This window comes from Haliotis asinina, chromosome 6 (genome assembly GCF_037392515.1).
Source record: "Haliotis asinina isolate JCU_RB_2024 chromosome 6, JCU_Hal_asi_v2, whole genome shotgun sequence".
In the NCBI taxonomy this organism is placed as follows: Eukaryota; Metazoa; Mollusca; class Gastropoda; order Lepetellida; family Haliotidae; genus Haliotis; species Haliotis asinina.
The window spans coordinates 44,368,493-44,385,505 of record NC_090285.1 but is presented as its reverse complement, the minus strand read 5'-3'; the positions used below and the strand labels follow the sequence as shown (position 1 = coordinate 44,385,505).

The 17,013-nt window shown below is 39.6% G+C and overlaps 1 protein-coding gene across 9 annotated transcripts in view; it reads right to left on the bottom strand.

Annotated features, from left to right (window-relative positions):
• Positions 1–17,013, bottom strand: part of LOC137287441 (CUGBP Elav-like family member 2) — a 227,569-nt gene that overhangs the window by 131,283 nt on the left and 79,273 nt on the right. For all 9 annotated transcript variants that reach the window (XM_067819726.1, XM_067819713.1, XM_067819716.1 and 6 more), the window contains exon 2: positions 14,405–14,467. In XM_067819726.1, the coding sequence (XP_067675827.1) occupies positions 14,405–14,467 (63 nt within the window). The remainder of the gene's footprint in view (positions 1–14,404; positions 14,468–17,013) is intronic.

Here is a 17,013-nt window from a genome sequence, read left to right as displayed (position 1 = left end):
TATTCAGCATGAAAGGGCGCCGCCAGAGAACCAGTCTCGATTATCAGACAGCAGATCCCACTGAGTGTGTAAAGCAACGTAGCGGTGAAAATTACATGACAGGACAACAGAAAATCGATGTCGAAACGGTAAGGATATCCTGCCTCACAAACAACAAGACATACATGTTCATTTCCATCGGCATGGTCAAGCGACGAGTTTTATCATGAAACATTTCACACAGGACATCAAGAAAGGTCATAAAACATTTGCCTATATTTCTGTAATAAATTGTCTCGCAAAACACCCCAGAGTTAGCAGCTAAGACGGGATGAATATGATAAAAAATATGTATATATTTGGGGAACATGTATTTTCTCGGTCACATGACAACCACATACATGACAGTCACCTTGACTGACGTTTGAAAATCATGTAATTCACCATGTGGATTTGTGGTTTATATATATTTATGCTTTCAATATGTGCTCCAGAAAATTCAGTGTCACACTCGTATACGCATGCATATTATCTAAAGGAACATAAAACAAAAGTGGTAGTAAATCCTAATAGAGGCTGACATATCTAGTCGCCTTGCAGAACTCCACAAAGATTTGTGAAACGTCCTTGGAGACATGCAGAATGCGTTTTATGGCATAAGCACACGATGTTTGTCAAAGGAATGACAACTGTAATCTCCGTTTGTTGAGTAGGAAAAGGAAAGACGTCTAACATTTGCTTTCGAGAAAGTCGTAAACATACGACGGATATACTTCAAGCTTCTGAGGCAAAACTGCGCGGCGTTTATTTATGGTGGGCAAGGAAGTTATATTTACAAATGTCAAATTCAAATACACAGTTTCTAATTACTGAATACCCTGCATCCATACCGACCCGGAAACTTATATAAGTAGAAATGTGTGTGCGTGTGCGTGTGCGTGTGCGTGTGCGTGTGCGTGTGCGTATAGAGAGTTATTCCTATGAAGGATTCTTATCACTGGCTTATCAGATTCAATCGTTATCGGACCAGCTAAATGTACAAAAAACTTCTGTACACTTTCACGTGAAGCAACGAACAAAAGGTCATTTCTTTGGCAAATACAAGTTAGTATAAAACACTAAACTTGCACTTCTACTTGTGGTATTGGAGTTAGGCAGGATAACTGACCCAACGAAACCTAATTTGTTTGGTAAATTTGTTTATAGATATTTGAGAATGGCGGTGATGAGGATATCACATCATACATCACATCCCACATTGAATCCAATTCCATCCCTCATGGAAGTTTTTCCCTTTCAAGACTTTCCGATGCAGCAGCAACTGCACATCAAATATCGTCTGAGTATGAAGGTTTATTTTGAAAGCGATACCAAAGGACACATTTATTGCCACCAGTTGCCGTTTATTTGTTTTGTGGCTGCGAGAAATCAAAACAAGATTTTCCTGTTAATTCAAACTGCATGCTAGAGCCGGGCTCCTGGATTGTCTTTCGACGTTAACATACACAGGATTGTTCACGGCTTGCTGTGGGAAGAACATTTTCTTGTGATATGTTAGAACATGGTATTATACATGTTGTGATATGAAGTGATATGATACAGCACATGATCAATCTTGGTATGGATGCAAGACAACCAAACATTTTTTTTTAATGTACACTGCATGACAGGAGTACTGCTGTGCCTCACCAGGCAATAAATATTTACTTTTTCTTGACTGTAAAAAATACATATGCTATTGATTTAGCCTGACACAGGCTTACCCCTTTCGTGGTCACAATGTGCGATGACATCATTTTCACAACGTTTTGCATTTGCACCGCCAAGCATATTCTGCTGGCGACAGGGTGCATTCTTGTTTTGTGTATCATTGATGCGAGGCAGTGTTATTCATTGTGGAATTGAGCGTTACGACGCACTCAGCAATATATGATGGCAGTCTGTAAATAATCGAGTCCAGTGATCAACAACATAAGCATCAAACTACGGAACTGGCACACGATGACGTGTGTCAAACAAACATGACCACAACTGTGGAACAATTGAGCTGTATTTGTATCACATTGGTTCTGTTGTGATTCAGCAGAGGGCAATCTGGAAATATCTAGGATCTGGACCAATCGACCTCAGTCATCTAGGTTGGCTTGTATGTAGTTCACCAACCTCTCCAACTTCACCAACCGGGCCTCCTTTACACAAAGCACTAAGGTGGTCGTAAGTCAGTAAGACTCCATTAGCTTTGCACTAAGGCTACTTTAGGCTCCTTTTCACGGAGCAAACTTTACTGAGGTTAACTTTAACCTCCTATTTTATAACATTGCACTAAGGCTACCTTAGTGATTTACGATACCCTTAGGGCTGCGTGAAAGGAGGCTCTGGGGCTCCAGAGAAGCATTGTAGAGATTAGAAGAATATTTTTCTTCTGAAAGGTTAACACAAGGACCTGCCATGACGTAATACCACCGACATCACAACCCACCCCCCACCCCCGAAGGCAGGGTGTATCGAAACACTCACTACCTCCCATTCGTAATACACTGCTGAACGTTACATGGTGCTTCCTGATGCAAAGTCTGTTGTTCCAGTTGTCGTTACGATGTCATGAATATCACACGACAAACATACATGATGCCCTTCTCCAGCAATCAGTCAATAAACTACATGTTTGCCAACCGCTCATTCGGCTATGTGTCGTTTATACACGGACAGTAGGCCCAGTCTTCAGCGTCGTGTGTCAGTGAGCTAATTCTATGAACAAAAATGGAGTTTAAGCATACGCCATGATCTGAATCCTTGATGGAGGTTTAGTTGCAGAAATAAAGTTGTTTTTTTTAATATAACCTAACAATTAGTCTCTGAAATAAACACATTTTACAGGAAAATCTCATATAATGAAATAAGATAAATATAATGAAAGGAACCCTCAGATTTTCTTCATTTCCCGAAGCTGTGGAAAAAAGACTTACCACATTTTCCAGACTTGCTTCAGGATGTGTATGGCAGAGTATTAAAACTATATAAAAATATTTACCAACAAAATGTACATTTATCATGAATACATATCCTATTGGAACCCAGAACAATCTTCAATTTCTTGATCTGGGTAATGAAGATTTGCCAAATCATTCTAGAGATGAATAGGATTTCATTTATTCTCTAGGACATGGGAGACTAGCAGAACCCTTTTATGAGTCGATGCTATACTTCAGATAGATGACCAATCCTCTTATCACCACGTGACTATATGACCCTACCGGATCTCACCATCGACAGAACAGACCGTCAAATCGTTGGCTTGAAGATCTATATTTGGCACGAGCTCATGAAGTGTAGGATACAATGCCGACATCACAAGCACGAAGATGTCTCACAAATGGGATGTATGTCTGATTGGAAATAAATCATAGGATTGAGTGAATATGATTTTATGCCGTTTTAGCAATATACCAGGTATGTCGCGAAGAGGACATAAGAAATGGGTTTATGTCATTGTACGCACTTGACAATTGAACCCTGGTCTTCGATGTGACGAGCAGTCGCTATAACCTTTCGGCACTTTTCGACAAAAAGGAGTCGTTATCTTTCTTATAATGGGAAGCATTTGGTTATATCTATAATGCCCATTTGTACCCAAAACTCTCTCGTTCCATATTTGACATATCCCACAGGGTAGATTTGTAATTTCAATATAAATTGTGGTACAGCGTCGACTCCCACACAGAATCTCATTTACCTGTCACGAAAACCTACGGTGGAGTACATACGAAAGCAAACCGATCATTGATCGTTTTGCATAATTGATGTATATGTCATTAGTTTTCTTGACAACGCACTAGCGTTAACAGATGGCTCTGCGGTACGGCTTAATTTGAGATGCTATTGATCATGTACAATATAAAAAAAACCAGAAGAAGTAATAATTCATTTTTTTGAAATGATGCCTTTGTGGAAAGCCTTCTACCAGGTGTGCCTGACTAGGCGTATGACAGCAAATCGTTATTGGGATAAGAACGCCGTGTCTCTGTTCCACAACGACATTGAAACGCATGGATGAGTGAGTGAGTTGTAAAATGTTGCGTTAAATAAAAAATTACTTCTTTTGTTAAGGAACCTTCCAGTGTACTGTCACCATAATCTCTCTCACCATACCTTGACGAAATAAAGTAATTAGGTGAATGAACCTTACTTCTTAACAAGGTTCTCCATTTGTTCTAGCTCGCGTTCGATCGGCCATGCAGAGAGTCTTAAACTCACAATCTTATTACATGTATGAACAGAACATGGCTTACCAAGAAGCAATTCGTATTTGTGATATGATCTTGTTTAATAATCAATAGCTTACTTCTGTGCTTCGTGAGCACTATCAATGTACATATTCCGTGTCAACAGACATGAAATGCATGCTTGTGTCTTTCCAATCATTGACGCATCTTATCTATTGTAGAAATCTCCGACAGAATATTCACAAGCTGTCTTCGTCAGTTTATCTATTGGAAATCAAAGTCAAAGGAAAACAATTCATCAGAGTCGCCGAAGGTTAGTTCAGGTTTCGTATTGACAAAGCAAGGTTATATTACGTTACTGATATAGACTACAGTCAACGCCACCTTCATCCGGTGCCACGAAGCAGTCTCCAAGATACAGATTGTCCACAGAATGATGGATTGTCATACAAGGGAAACAACTCCAGCGATCACAATGGAACGCTCTTCGGTCAAGGAGAGAGATTCTATTGTACGCGTGATAGTCATGTAAAATCGTTATAACTTATGGATATGGCAGTTCTGTCAACGGTGTTTGTTTTAGTTCGCGGGCAGACACAAATGGGCAGATGGGATTGTACACATATAGTGAGTGAGTTAATATTTAACGTCACACCGGCAATATCTCAGCCATATCGTGACGAGAGCACTTAAAATTTAAATGGAATGTATGCATATGTTAAAAAATCTGTCGTCAAAGGACAGTAAAATAACTAGAATATCACAGATATACATGTAAAACTAGTAATTATATATAAAACATTTTAGCCAAAAGGGACAACACAATATGAAAACAGGCTATAGATCGCCAACAGCTGAAGGTAGATCACCACACTAGGGACCTTGGGGACTTACAGTGCCTTTGCTACCTGCATGGACCCTAGCTGGATTTACACCATCCCTGCAGTCGCTGACGATTGTAGGAAATCTTAGCCAAAATTAAAATAACAGAAATACATTTAAAAATCCTGGTAAGCTTAAATTTACTTTGAATGTTTCAGGACTTATGTACCCTCTCAGGAGGACAATAATTTGACAATACTTCAACCCCTTTCGAGGGTACAGCCACTAACAGTCTCAGTTACCATTGTACACATATAAGCACTTGATCCATACATGATTCGACACACAAAAATGGTACTTGTAGACAAAGAGGGAGTGTAGTTTTACGCCGCTGGTTGCCAATATTCATTCATATGAAGGAAGACTTTGACGCAGCTGGCCTCACACACTCGGACACCAGAACATGTATTTGTTAACCAATCGCCCTATTCTACTCCCATCCCTGTTCAGCTCACACTGCTTATTGCCTACAGTCAATCTCATAAGTACATGTATCCTATGTTCAATATGTATAAATTGTTCCACGTTAAAATGCAAAACACTAAAGTATCAAGAAATGCGTTGGTGCTCAGTCAGGACTCAAATGCATCCTACTGGATTTATTCAGTTTAATTGTTTAATTAAACAAACCAAGCCCACTCAAATATCGACGTAGTATCCAACTACAGATGAGAATCTAAGAATGGTATTTTAGAAAATCAATAAACTTGAGTATTTTTTGGCACAAATTCATAAGGTTTTGTTTTACATCGCTTTTCGCAATATGTTGGCCATATCACGACTGGAAATGTCAGATATGGACTTAACACATTACAATAGTGTAGGAATATCGAACCTGAATGTTCGTCGTGACGATCGAACGCTTTAACCACATGTGAACGACAAATCAAATATGGTGTCTGTCAGTAAAATCATTTGGACCACGATTTTCACTGAACCTGTTTATTATTAGACGAATGTGTCTGGAAATTCACAGCTTACATATTACAAAATACTATTGCAGATATGAGTGATGGGTAAAAAACCAATTAAACACCAATATTCTTTAATACACGGACCCTGACCCGAAAACGAACCCGGCATACTTTCATTTGCCTTTCAATGTACCCACATTTGTGAAGTGAGTGATGTTTCACAGATACATAAAGATGTTACACCAATCATCTAAACAAACTTCACATGCCGTCATGAAACCAGTCGTCTTCGTGAATGATTATTTGTAAATATAGTCGGCATAAAACTGCAGTGATGAATAATTCGTTGTTGGCATGGAAACCAACATTTAATCCGTCATATGATCATGTTAAATAAGCCACTGCAGTAAGCCAACGCCATATGGAAGTCAGCCTAGACTCGGTACCTGAATACCAATGGTGTCACTTTCTGTGACAGAAAGGTGAATATATTATGATGCTAATCAACACAACCCGCCCCATCCACCTGGTATTACGTGCCATACCAATATCGATCACATGGTATGCAGATACTTTGATTTTGTTTTGTTTTCCACGCCACAGGTATGTTAATAGTTGATCAGGGTCAGACAGGATGAGGACTGATATCATGAACATCGATCTATACAAGTGAGGAACGATGACATATATCAACCTTTACTTTCTAATAGGTAAATAACCTGGGTGCCTATTCTCTAAAGTGTCCCAGCTAAGACAGATCCTAACTAATTAGGTCAGGACTTATGACATCCTTCTGGTAAGATAAGCCCATTCTCAAAACGATCTTATCCTTGTCCTAAGTTGACTGACAGATCCTAGCTAGGATAGCGAGCTCTTCAGTAGGTGAGATTCATTCATGAGGTTGACCTAAATATTATCTATAGCAACAAGTAAGTCTTATTCACTACTGATAAACTGATGATATAAACTCAAAAAATCTTCTTAACTCATAAGAACTGCGTGCTGTTGTAAATTCAGTTGTAATTGAGTTTTCACAACGTCAAAATTGGTGAATAAAACAAGTAGCACACCATGTTGATTTCCACCGAGATGGACTTAGGACAAGTCAGAACCTATCCTAGTATTTGTCCTAAGTTAGGATATCCTAGCGCTAGGATCCTTTTTGAGAATAAGGTAGGACACCTATCCTAGACCCTAGGATCAAAATTAGGATAGCCTAGGGCTGGATCCTTTCGAGAATAAGGGCCCTTGGGCCTCTCCGATGTATAGGTTGATGTTGACCAACTGTATTCTGTTGTTCAAAACAACCTTAGCTAAGATCAACCTTAATCACTGAGTTTAGAGTTACGATCACCTTAAGAAAAAGATACGCCCGTTGCACAAAAACAACCTTAGTGCAACCTTAACTCAGACTCCAACCTTAGCCGTAACCTTAACTAATGTTGAACTCTTCACTGTAGGAGTAATGACAGTGCCCCTAGTTACCGCGTGAATTCAGCGTGTCCAGTTGACTCGTTCTGCCTCTGTATACTCTCTGCTTCCTCAAACTTCTCTCAGTCTCGCTGAATAAAATAAAAGCAGTCGCCATATTCCCTTCCCAACCTAAGAGACGCCACAGGATCCAGACTCGATTGTTTACAGATCGCCGTTGTGAAGCTGGAATAATGCTTAATGTACCGTTACACAACAAACTAAATTTAACCAACTAACAAAATACCCCTGGGTTGCTGTGGACCTAATGACTTACCCACATTTATTAGCCCAACCTTGTGAATATAGTAAATGTGTTTAATGATTACTCAACGATAATCATTTCCGTTAACGCCGCCCAAGATATTTCAGTTACATCAAGACGTAGTAATGTTGCCATAAAGCTCAAATGGTCTTATACAGAACTCACTACCCACAGATATGGTACCCAGAAACCAAAGCTCATCAGGGATTCGAACCCATGGTCAGTGGATCCAGGCACACATGTTCCCAAACCTTGCACCCCCAATCTAGGATACACGCACTGTTATGCCGAACTAGAGGATCCTGTAAAAGTATACATGGGAGTCTTAGTAAAGTACAGATTCTAGTACTTTTGTTGGGTTGAGTCCCATCCGGGATTCGAATCCACATCCTCAGAGTCAGGCACCTAGTCGCCAGCACACAAAGTCAGCCATCTAACCCGCTCAGCAAACGGCAATTTCCACTGGCATTATGTAATGATCTTAACACAGGCTATTTTACTGGGATGTTCCGTTGGCTTAACGGGACTTTACTGCACACAAGTGTTCACTTGAAAAAATCAGCCCTGTTCAAACTGCTGATAAACATTTTCTTGACAAACATTCCAGGACTTCCAGACCTAATCATGGATATAAATCCAAGAAAAATGCACTTCTCAATTATTACAGGAGAGCCGTTTTATGTACGTGAAGAATATCAATCCAAATGAAATTCCTCCCAAATCTAATCTAATTTGTCGCAATATGGCTACAGAGCAAACTTCAAAGGCAGCCCAGTTGTAAGCTGTCATTTTGAGATGATTTTCGTTTCAGTACTATTCCGGTATTAAGCGAACTCTTGGTTTAGGTCGACAGATTTGACAAGCAGTGGCAGGCTATCATCTGGTGAATTTGCACTTTCATAAGATAAGTGGCCCTTAGCTGCAGCCTTTTTGTCCTCTGTTCAGCATCTGTTTCATAAATAGCAGTATAATCTCTCATTCCTGATTACTCCGTTGCGCTGCCTGAGCCAGAGACAAATACGTCACCTGGAGACATCAAGTGGCATTTGGCAATTTGTGTGTGTAAATGTGATATTGACAGAGCTGCTTTGTGACTCGCTGCTGTTACTGTTTTGGCTCCAGAAATGGTCGTATGTTAGAATTATTGGCGAGTTCTGACCATGGAAGATGCACATGTTGCTAATGTTTATGTATATGGTCTTCATCAGTGCCGCTGGATTCTCAAACAGTATATGAATTGAATAGGGCGCCTCAGGTTGGTCTTGTGGAAAGATATCTACCTTGAGATCGATTACAGAACCGTCATACATACTGATGTTAAAAACTAGTACTTGTTTTTACCTTGCCTTGCGCTTGGCATGGAGAGGACTTGTACGTTCCAAAACCACCGCCGCCAGCGGTGTGACCTTCAACGGAATCTTGATGAGGTCGTTACCAACTACAGTTACGGATAAACGTACTATCTCAGCTACTGATTGAGAACGTTTGTTCGGAATTAACAATTAGTCCCAAAGGCTAAGTACTATGTAGCCATGACATTCATATATCTAGAATTCTTCCACTGTATTATATACATATCTTTCACTGCACTGCATATATATATATATATATATATATATATATATATATATATATATATATATATATATATATATATATATATATATATATATATATATATTTATATATATATATATATATATATATATATATATATATATATATATATATATATATATATATATTTATATATATATACGATGCTTATTCCATCATAATCTTCATCGCTATTGTGTTGTAAAGTTCCAGCCAGATCGTATGAAAACGTCACAACTTGTCGGTTGTCCTTGGATGTACAAACTTGGTCCAAACAAACGGAATGTATCACTCAATTCGTAATTAGGAATAGCTAGTACTAGTACAGTATACTCTACATTGGATGTACAAACTTTCGTCCAAAGAGAAAAAGAAGGTATAAGCCTTATGGTAACTAGAATCTGGCTGCGATCTTATGTGTACCAATATCACAGACTCTACCCTGGGTGCTCAAGCCATGCCCAAGATATCCAGAAAGGAAGACCCAAAATATGTTCGGACGGGATGTTCTGGGCACCAACAAACTCTACCCTGAGTGTTCAAGTCATGCCCTAGGGATTCAGAAAAGACGACCCACACAGTGTTGTGGTCACGAACAGTCTCTATCCTTTGTATTCAAGCCATGCACAAGCTAGATATGTGGAAAAGAAGACTATGTTCGGACAGGATCTGCTGAGCACCAAAAGCAGCATCCATAATGTGACTTGGTCTATACCTGTTCACACCACCGACTCCTTCCTGTTACTTCCTAACACGAACCACACTTTCATCCATTGTACATTGAAATGTAAGTTGATCAAAGTAATTTCAGTCTAAGACATGCGCATGGTAAATCGTTTTCACACTGTAGGCAAGTCATACTACCACCCCCTGTTGTTGATATTAGCAAGATTAGTCCTGTTTGTGTTGCCAAATACTTTGCATTAGCAGTGAATCAAACAAGTTTTTTGAGTAAAGTAGAATCCTCTCCATAATTGACACATAATTCACACGAAAGCTGACAACATGCGAATCACTTGCTTCATGAATCAGATAGAACTACAAAATTTAAAGTCGAAATACTTTATTACTTTTGTTCCATAATCCAAGATCAATAATGTTATTATGGTTATTGCATTTTTGCTTGTATTAATGAACTGATAATATATTGGTTCACAGTTTTAAATTTCTTCCTCCTTTTCGAAGCATTCCAAAACACGTCTGCTGTGGAGATTGAAAAGCCATTTATCTCAAGATGCTCGTTGCTCAGCGCATCTCTAATTTTAACATCCCTTTGCGTTGTACCATTAATAATTCAAATTTATTGCAATGGCAATTTCTCTGTCAAAAAAGTTCCTCAAAGGTAATTTTTGTTCATGTGAGATTATCTCACATCGTTTTTCAAGAGACGTCAGAGCTGAAACATCATTAATTTCTCGTTCGAGGAACAATTTCCATAAAATACCACTTAAGACATCTCAATATTCACGGTGCGGAGAGCCGCCTCAGGAGAGCAACAAGTTCCCCTGACTGTGTTTCAAGTTCGAACCAGGCCGTGAAAGTATGAAAAGACGCCACCAGCTAATTCATTCAACAAGTGATATAATGATGTTATATCGATTTGCAATAAACATGAACTGCAACTAAAATGGCTTGATATGAAAGAATCCCCTGTGGAATAAGGAAGGGCTTACATGAATTAATGAATATTTTAAAATATGCTTGTTCACAATGTACACGTCTTCTTAAGAACTCAACGAAACGGATTTTATTACTTTTCCAATCACATACAGCATTGCTTCTAAAATGTCTGGTGGTATCTTGCGGTAAAGTGAATAAAAGATGAGGTCCATTTATTCATGTGCTATGACAAAGTACTGCTGCTTATCACTCAGAAAATAGATCGTTACTTTAATTAGTATGCTGTATGACAAAGGATTAAGGATTCATGTATATTGACGTCTACTGGATGCAAAAGGTCGCGTGTCTGTAAAGGTTGCCAAGGATACGAAAATTTGAATTTATAAAAAAAGAATGTGCAAGGTATCTCATATTTTCATTTATTAAATGTATTGCACAATGCATTGTAACTTTCAGTAGGCACTCTGCAGCCTTGTTTGCATGGCTCGAAAATCTTTTTGAATCTAAATCCAGCCAGACATATGGGTGTTAATTCATTGTAAATTGGGTTTCTTTTCTTGACATTGGTGATTAGCCAAGAGAGACCGCTGACAGACGCCACAGTGCTATCTTCACTGCTCTGTAACAGTGTACGCTTTAGAGCTATTTTTTACAAATATGGCTTCCGTATAGAGCTCGGGTATGTGTCTGGTGAAACGAATCCTGCTCTTCATTAGTATAATTGAGGGAAAGAACACTCTTGTGAGTAAATTGGACGTTCCACGTGTAATGGGTTTTGGCATGCCAAACTAAAATGGACTACAGTAGTGAAGTTGCATTTAACGACACAGGCGAGGGAATTGTAGAGTTGGGTACGTGTGTGTGGGTGCGTGTGTGGGTGTGTGCGTGTGCGTGTGCGTGTGCGTGTGCGTGTGTGTGTGTGCGCGCGGGCGTGTGGGCCTGCCTGCCTGCCCGTATGTGCGTATGTGTGTGTGTGCGTTTGCTGGTCTTGACTAAAGACAGCTCCATAGTGCTAGCCCGCTCCAAGCCTTAACATGAATGTCTTAGAAACAACTAACTGAACCCGAGTCGACTAACGTTAATGCGTTTGCGTGGTCCTTAGTGAAGGTCAGAGTTACAAAGCTTGATATCAGCAATGGCCGTCAACCTTAGACATTTGTCCGGTATTTGAACCATCGACCGTCTGCTCCCCGGGCAGGTGCTCTGTTCACCTGACCACGAAGGCAATCAAAATGACAAGAACTTGGCTGGAAAAATGTGGTCTCTGATGAAGGTCAAACACACAGCGCTTGATATTACCAATGACGCTCAACCTGAGACATTTGTCTGCAACTAGCAGCATAATCGACTCGGCAGCATGTTATATTCAACACATGTGGTCTTATGGAAATAGAAAACTTCATGTAATTCCTTTCATCTTTCGGTTACTCTTGTTTCTAAACAAAACTAGAGTCAATATCTCTTCCAGTGTCACTTTACGTTTCCAGAACAATTTCAATGGCTGAAGTTGAAACAACTGTGATTGTGTTCTAATGCGATCGATGAAACCAAACTGTTCTCTGAAATCCCCATGTATGTATAGTTAGCACGTTTTCATATCAAACTAAAAGTTTCAGTTGGGACTTTCATTAAAAGTATCTTTCACATCTCCCAGCTGAGTACAAAAATGGTGGATGCCATGGTCAGGATGACCGTCAAGCCCCGACAGCAATTCCTTTTCAAGGATCAACTCAACATACGTCAAGTCCAAAAATGTAGTGGTACGGGAATTTTCTTTCCAGTAGACACGTCCACACCCTTATATAGCCTCGACCTATGCAGTGCAGCACCCGGAAGATATGCAGAAGAATGCCCTTCTGGCAGCAATGACACAACTCACATGACGCAACACAGACCAGCTGCAATCAACATGTATGTTAGTTTTGACACGAAGATGTGTATTTGGCAATCCAAGAGCTACGATAACTAGACACTGGGTCGACTGAATTACATGTCGTTTTTATGCCCACAAAACACACCTTCCACATTGCAGCCCTCCGGTGTAAACTGTGTATGTTAAAAAGATCGTGTGGGAAATGCTTGAAAGAAATATAGCGTTGATGCTTTCCTACTTAAAACAGTTTGTTTCTTCGTTTCCTCTCTTAACATTCCATACGCTGATCATCAACGTTCGTGTTATCCGACTGAATTTCTTTTCTATTTTTCAAGCAAGGTTCTAAAAACAACCTTGCCTGATATACCGAGTTTCCGAGTTAGAAGTTGAGAAGTAAGCTTTCAACTGGCTACATTTGACAGCTGTGGTTTCATTTTTGCTTGTTCTGTCTACCTTTGAAATGAGTTTGATGAGTAGATAACACTCACATTTAAAACCCATCTCACATTTCATGGCTGGTTACGTGACTGTTCATTTTGTTGCGAAAAGTATTCGTAGTCTTAGAAACGAACGTGGCATATTTGTCCCAGACCAGTGAAAAATAAAATACGTGACCACTGTAAGTAAACATCGCCAAAAAATTAATTAATCTTTGCGACCATACAACAGGGTGTGATGAACTATTTCATTCCTTCTGCAGAACTTATGGTGCATTTACTATTATAAAGTCTCAAAAGCGTGGAGACCAAGATGTTGAATTGTTTTTGTGTGTGTGAGAGATGGAGAGATTTTCTCATCCAATTCAGCACACTGGTATTCTGTAGGCCCTTTACAGCATTTCCATCACTGTTTCCTTCACACAATAAATAATACGATAATGACAGCTGTCGACCATGTTGATGATGGTGTGTTAAAACGTTTGCCTTATTTCACCAATCAACATCAGCAATAAATTGTCACTTAAAAGTAGAGATACAAAAATTTAAGTGACATTCAACGAAAGGAATCAGCGCCAGCACGTTTTGTTTTTATTGGTCTCATGCTATGATAATATGAAACAACGTCATGTACCCTGAAAGTGACATTTGATTCAAAGATCACCCTGCGAACAACTCACACGCATTCTCCCTCACTTTATAATGAATCACCCAATGGTATCGTCCAATCATAATCTTTGCCAATATGTACTTGCTATTGATTGGTTTAAATGATAAATAACTTAAACACACTGTGCAGGGATTGAACTAGACGTGTGACCGTCTCCTGAAACTGGAGAACCATGTAAAGTTCTCATTACGATTCTGAGGCTGTTCTTTTGTTGATATTACTCACAGTAATCCGAAATCATTCTAACCCACACACCCCTTCATCAGCAGCATTCGCCCTCGGCCAAATTCAAAATGTCTTTGCTGGAGCAGAGTTTAAAATCAGTTTGACATTCCGGTAAATGATGTTGGCAGGGGTCATTGCCTGTATGTCATCGAGCCTGTGGGATGGGATGACACACGCACTTATTTCCAAATGCCAAGCCCCTTTGATTACATAATGAGCACATGTGTATGAGATCGCACTGGTAACTTACGTGGTCTTTGCGATGGCTTTGTTGTGACCGTTCCTCCGCGACCCAACTGTGCATGTATAGAATCTGGAAACAAAGGAAATAGCTTGAATTATTTGTATGAACACGGCAAGGCCTTGGGGACGATCACATTCGTATCATTGTAAAATGCATAAATTGAGATAAAAATGTAGTTTGCTCTAGACATACACAACAAACGTCGGTATACGCCGGCCTCGTATAGAATGCACCTGGATATTTCTGTTAGCAAATTGGCTTGTGCGGTTGCCTTCGTTTTTAGTTAGCTTGTTTTATTTACTATGACATGTAACCCAACTGTATATTAGTATAAGGATAAGGATGAATGATATAGCCCATCATAGTCGTGATTGATGTAATCAGCAACATTTAACGCTGCTTGGTTACAATGACGGGGGTTCTAACAGGTCACCCAGTCTGACCACATACACAAGTAAGGTAAATGAAGTGACTGAGTATTTCGTCTTTCAGTGCCAAACCGTTTTTAGTTGTTTGTACGAGATAACTTCTGAGGCAGACATACACATGGAAAAACAGTGCTCAGTGATTCTTGATGTGCCTCAACGTTTGCATGTTCATGGTAGCGAGATAGCTTTAACCCACGTTAATATCGTGAACAGTGACTGTGTACCCGGTAGCATGAGACGGTAAAGGGAGTAGACATCTTGCGGTCTATATAAAGGCAGCTTGTATAAACCTTGCCATGGATCTGAGAATGTAAATCCAGAATATGCCGATCCATTGACTGAGGTAATAATAAATAATTATTATCATCATTACGGGCAGTATTAGTCATCGTCACCGTATTAGTATAGTAGTAGCTGCAGTACTAGTGATAGTGAAAGAAATGGGTAATGTTCAACGACTCTTTCCAGTGCTTCATTTAATGCACTAATGAAAGCAACAGTAAGCAAAGGTGATTTAATTATTGGATATTACAAGACTTTACGACTTACGACATGTGGAATGTTGGAATGTTTCGTAAGGAACATTCGAAAACCTTGCAAAACGATGGAAGAATCAAGAGCTTGAAGTTTGTTTGCATCATTAGTGTGACAGTTTCCGAAGAAGTAAAAAAACAGAAAATCATTTCGGCGTTTGTAAACTAATCAGTTTCCCAATACAGGTAGTACATCGTCTGTCGGTAAAGTTGTCAGCTACATCACCGTAAATCACATAAAGAATGCGTGTATGTGATGTTTGTTCTATAAGTATTATGAAATAGTCAGAGCACGGCTTCCTTAAGTGCTAGAATGACGTTGAGTGACGAGGCCCCTTGAAAAACTCGATTTTTTAGCCGGATGTGCATGGCAGGTAGACTCGTGGAAATGAGTGTATTTTCTGAAGAATGCTTTATAATGCACTTTTAAAAATTGTTTTGAATATAGTTACGAGTAGCTATAGTTACCTAACATTTCCCACATATTCTTACGTTTATATTCTATTTCATTTCTACTTCATACGTCACACTTTTAATGTACATAGACTGTTTTATAAAACAACCTTCCGTTATAAACGCATCATCAACACAGTTGAACATATTTCTAGTATTACCCTCTATCTGTGCGTATGCCATAAGCAAATTTGGCAAAATTTAACAGTGTTTACCAGTATGATAACACGATTTCTGAGATCCTGTTATCTCCTTGTTATCTTGAGTGCACCGACCAATCTCTGCTCCACCACTAAGATACAAGTATAGTTGATACAGGCTTGAACTGAATCAACTCGGCTGCACATAGGTGAGCACGCATTGATAACGTATCTGTCTTATAGTCATGTGTGTATAGGCGAACCGAGATAATAACTGGAGACTAGTGTGGCACGAACGTGATGTGATTAGTTGACAGCTGGTTTCACCAGGAACATCGAAGCTTCCAACAGTATTGACTTCCAGGCTTATTAGTGTTGGCTTCTAGCATTGGGCGTCTGAGCGATGTGTAAGTTTATACTATACCTTGGTATTCCGGATACTTAGCTTATCGGACTATTGTGTTTAAGAGGTTAGATATGTTTTACTTCGGGAATGGTAGTGGACTCGTGGACATTATGCATTGTACGTATGCGTGAGTCAGTCAGTGAGTTTGGAAACCAGTTTGCAAGGAACTTCAGTTTCACCAAGATTGACCAGCATGATGTTGGAGTAAAGTCCGATATTCACCCTGTGCCAATTTGATAAATTCCATATGTATGGCTTTACACAGTCAGTGAGTGAGTTCAGTTTTACGCGGCACTCAGCAATGTTACAGTCATGTGGCGACGGTCTGTAAATAATCGAGTCTGTACCAGACAATCCAGTGATCAGCATCATGAACATCGATCTGGGAACCGATGACATGTGTCAACCAAGCAAGTGAGCCTGACCACCTGATCCTGGTACTCGCCTCGTACGATAAGCATGGGTAACTGAAGATTAACCCGGACCTTCACGGGTGGTTTTACACAGTCCTGTCACACAAATAATCTGAAAGAATTATCAACAATTCCTGGTACGACTAAAAGCCATCTTAATACTTGGTCCACTTATGTCCTTGTGGACAATTCAACGAGCCCATCGCGATGACCGTTCACTTTTACCAGTTGTAAAATAATAA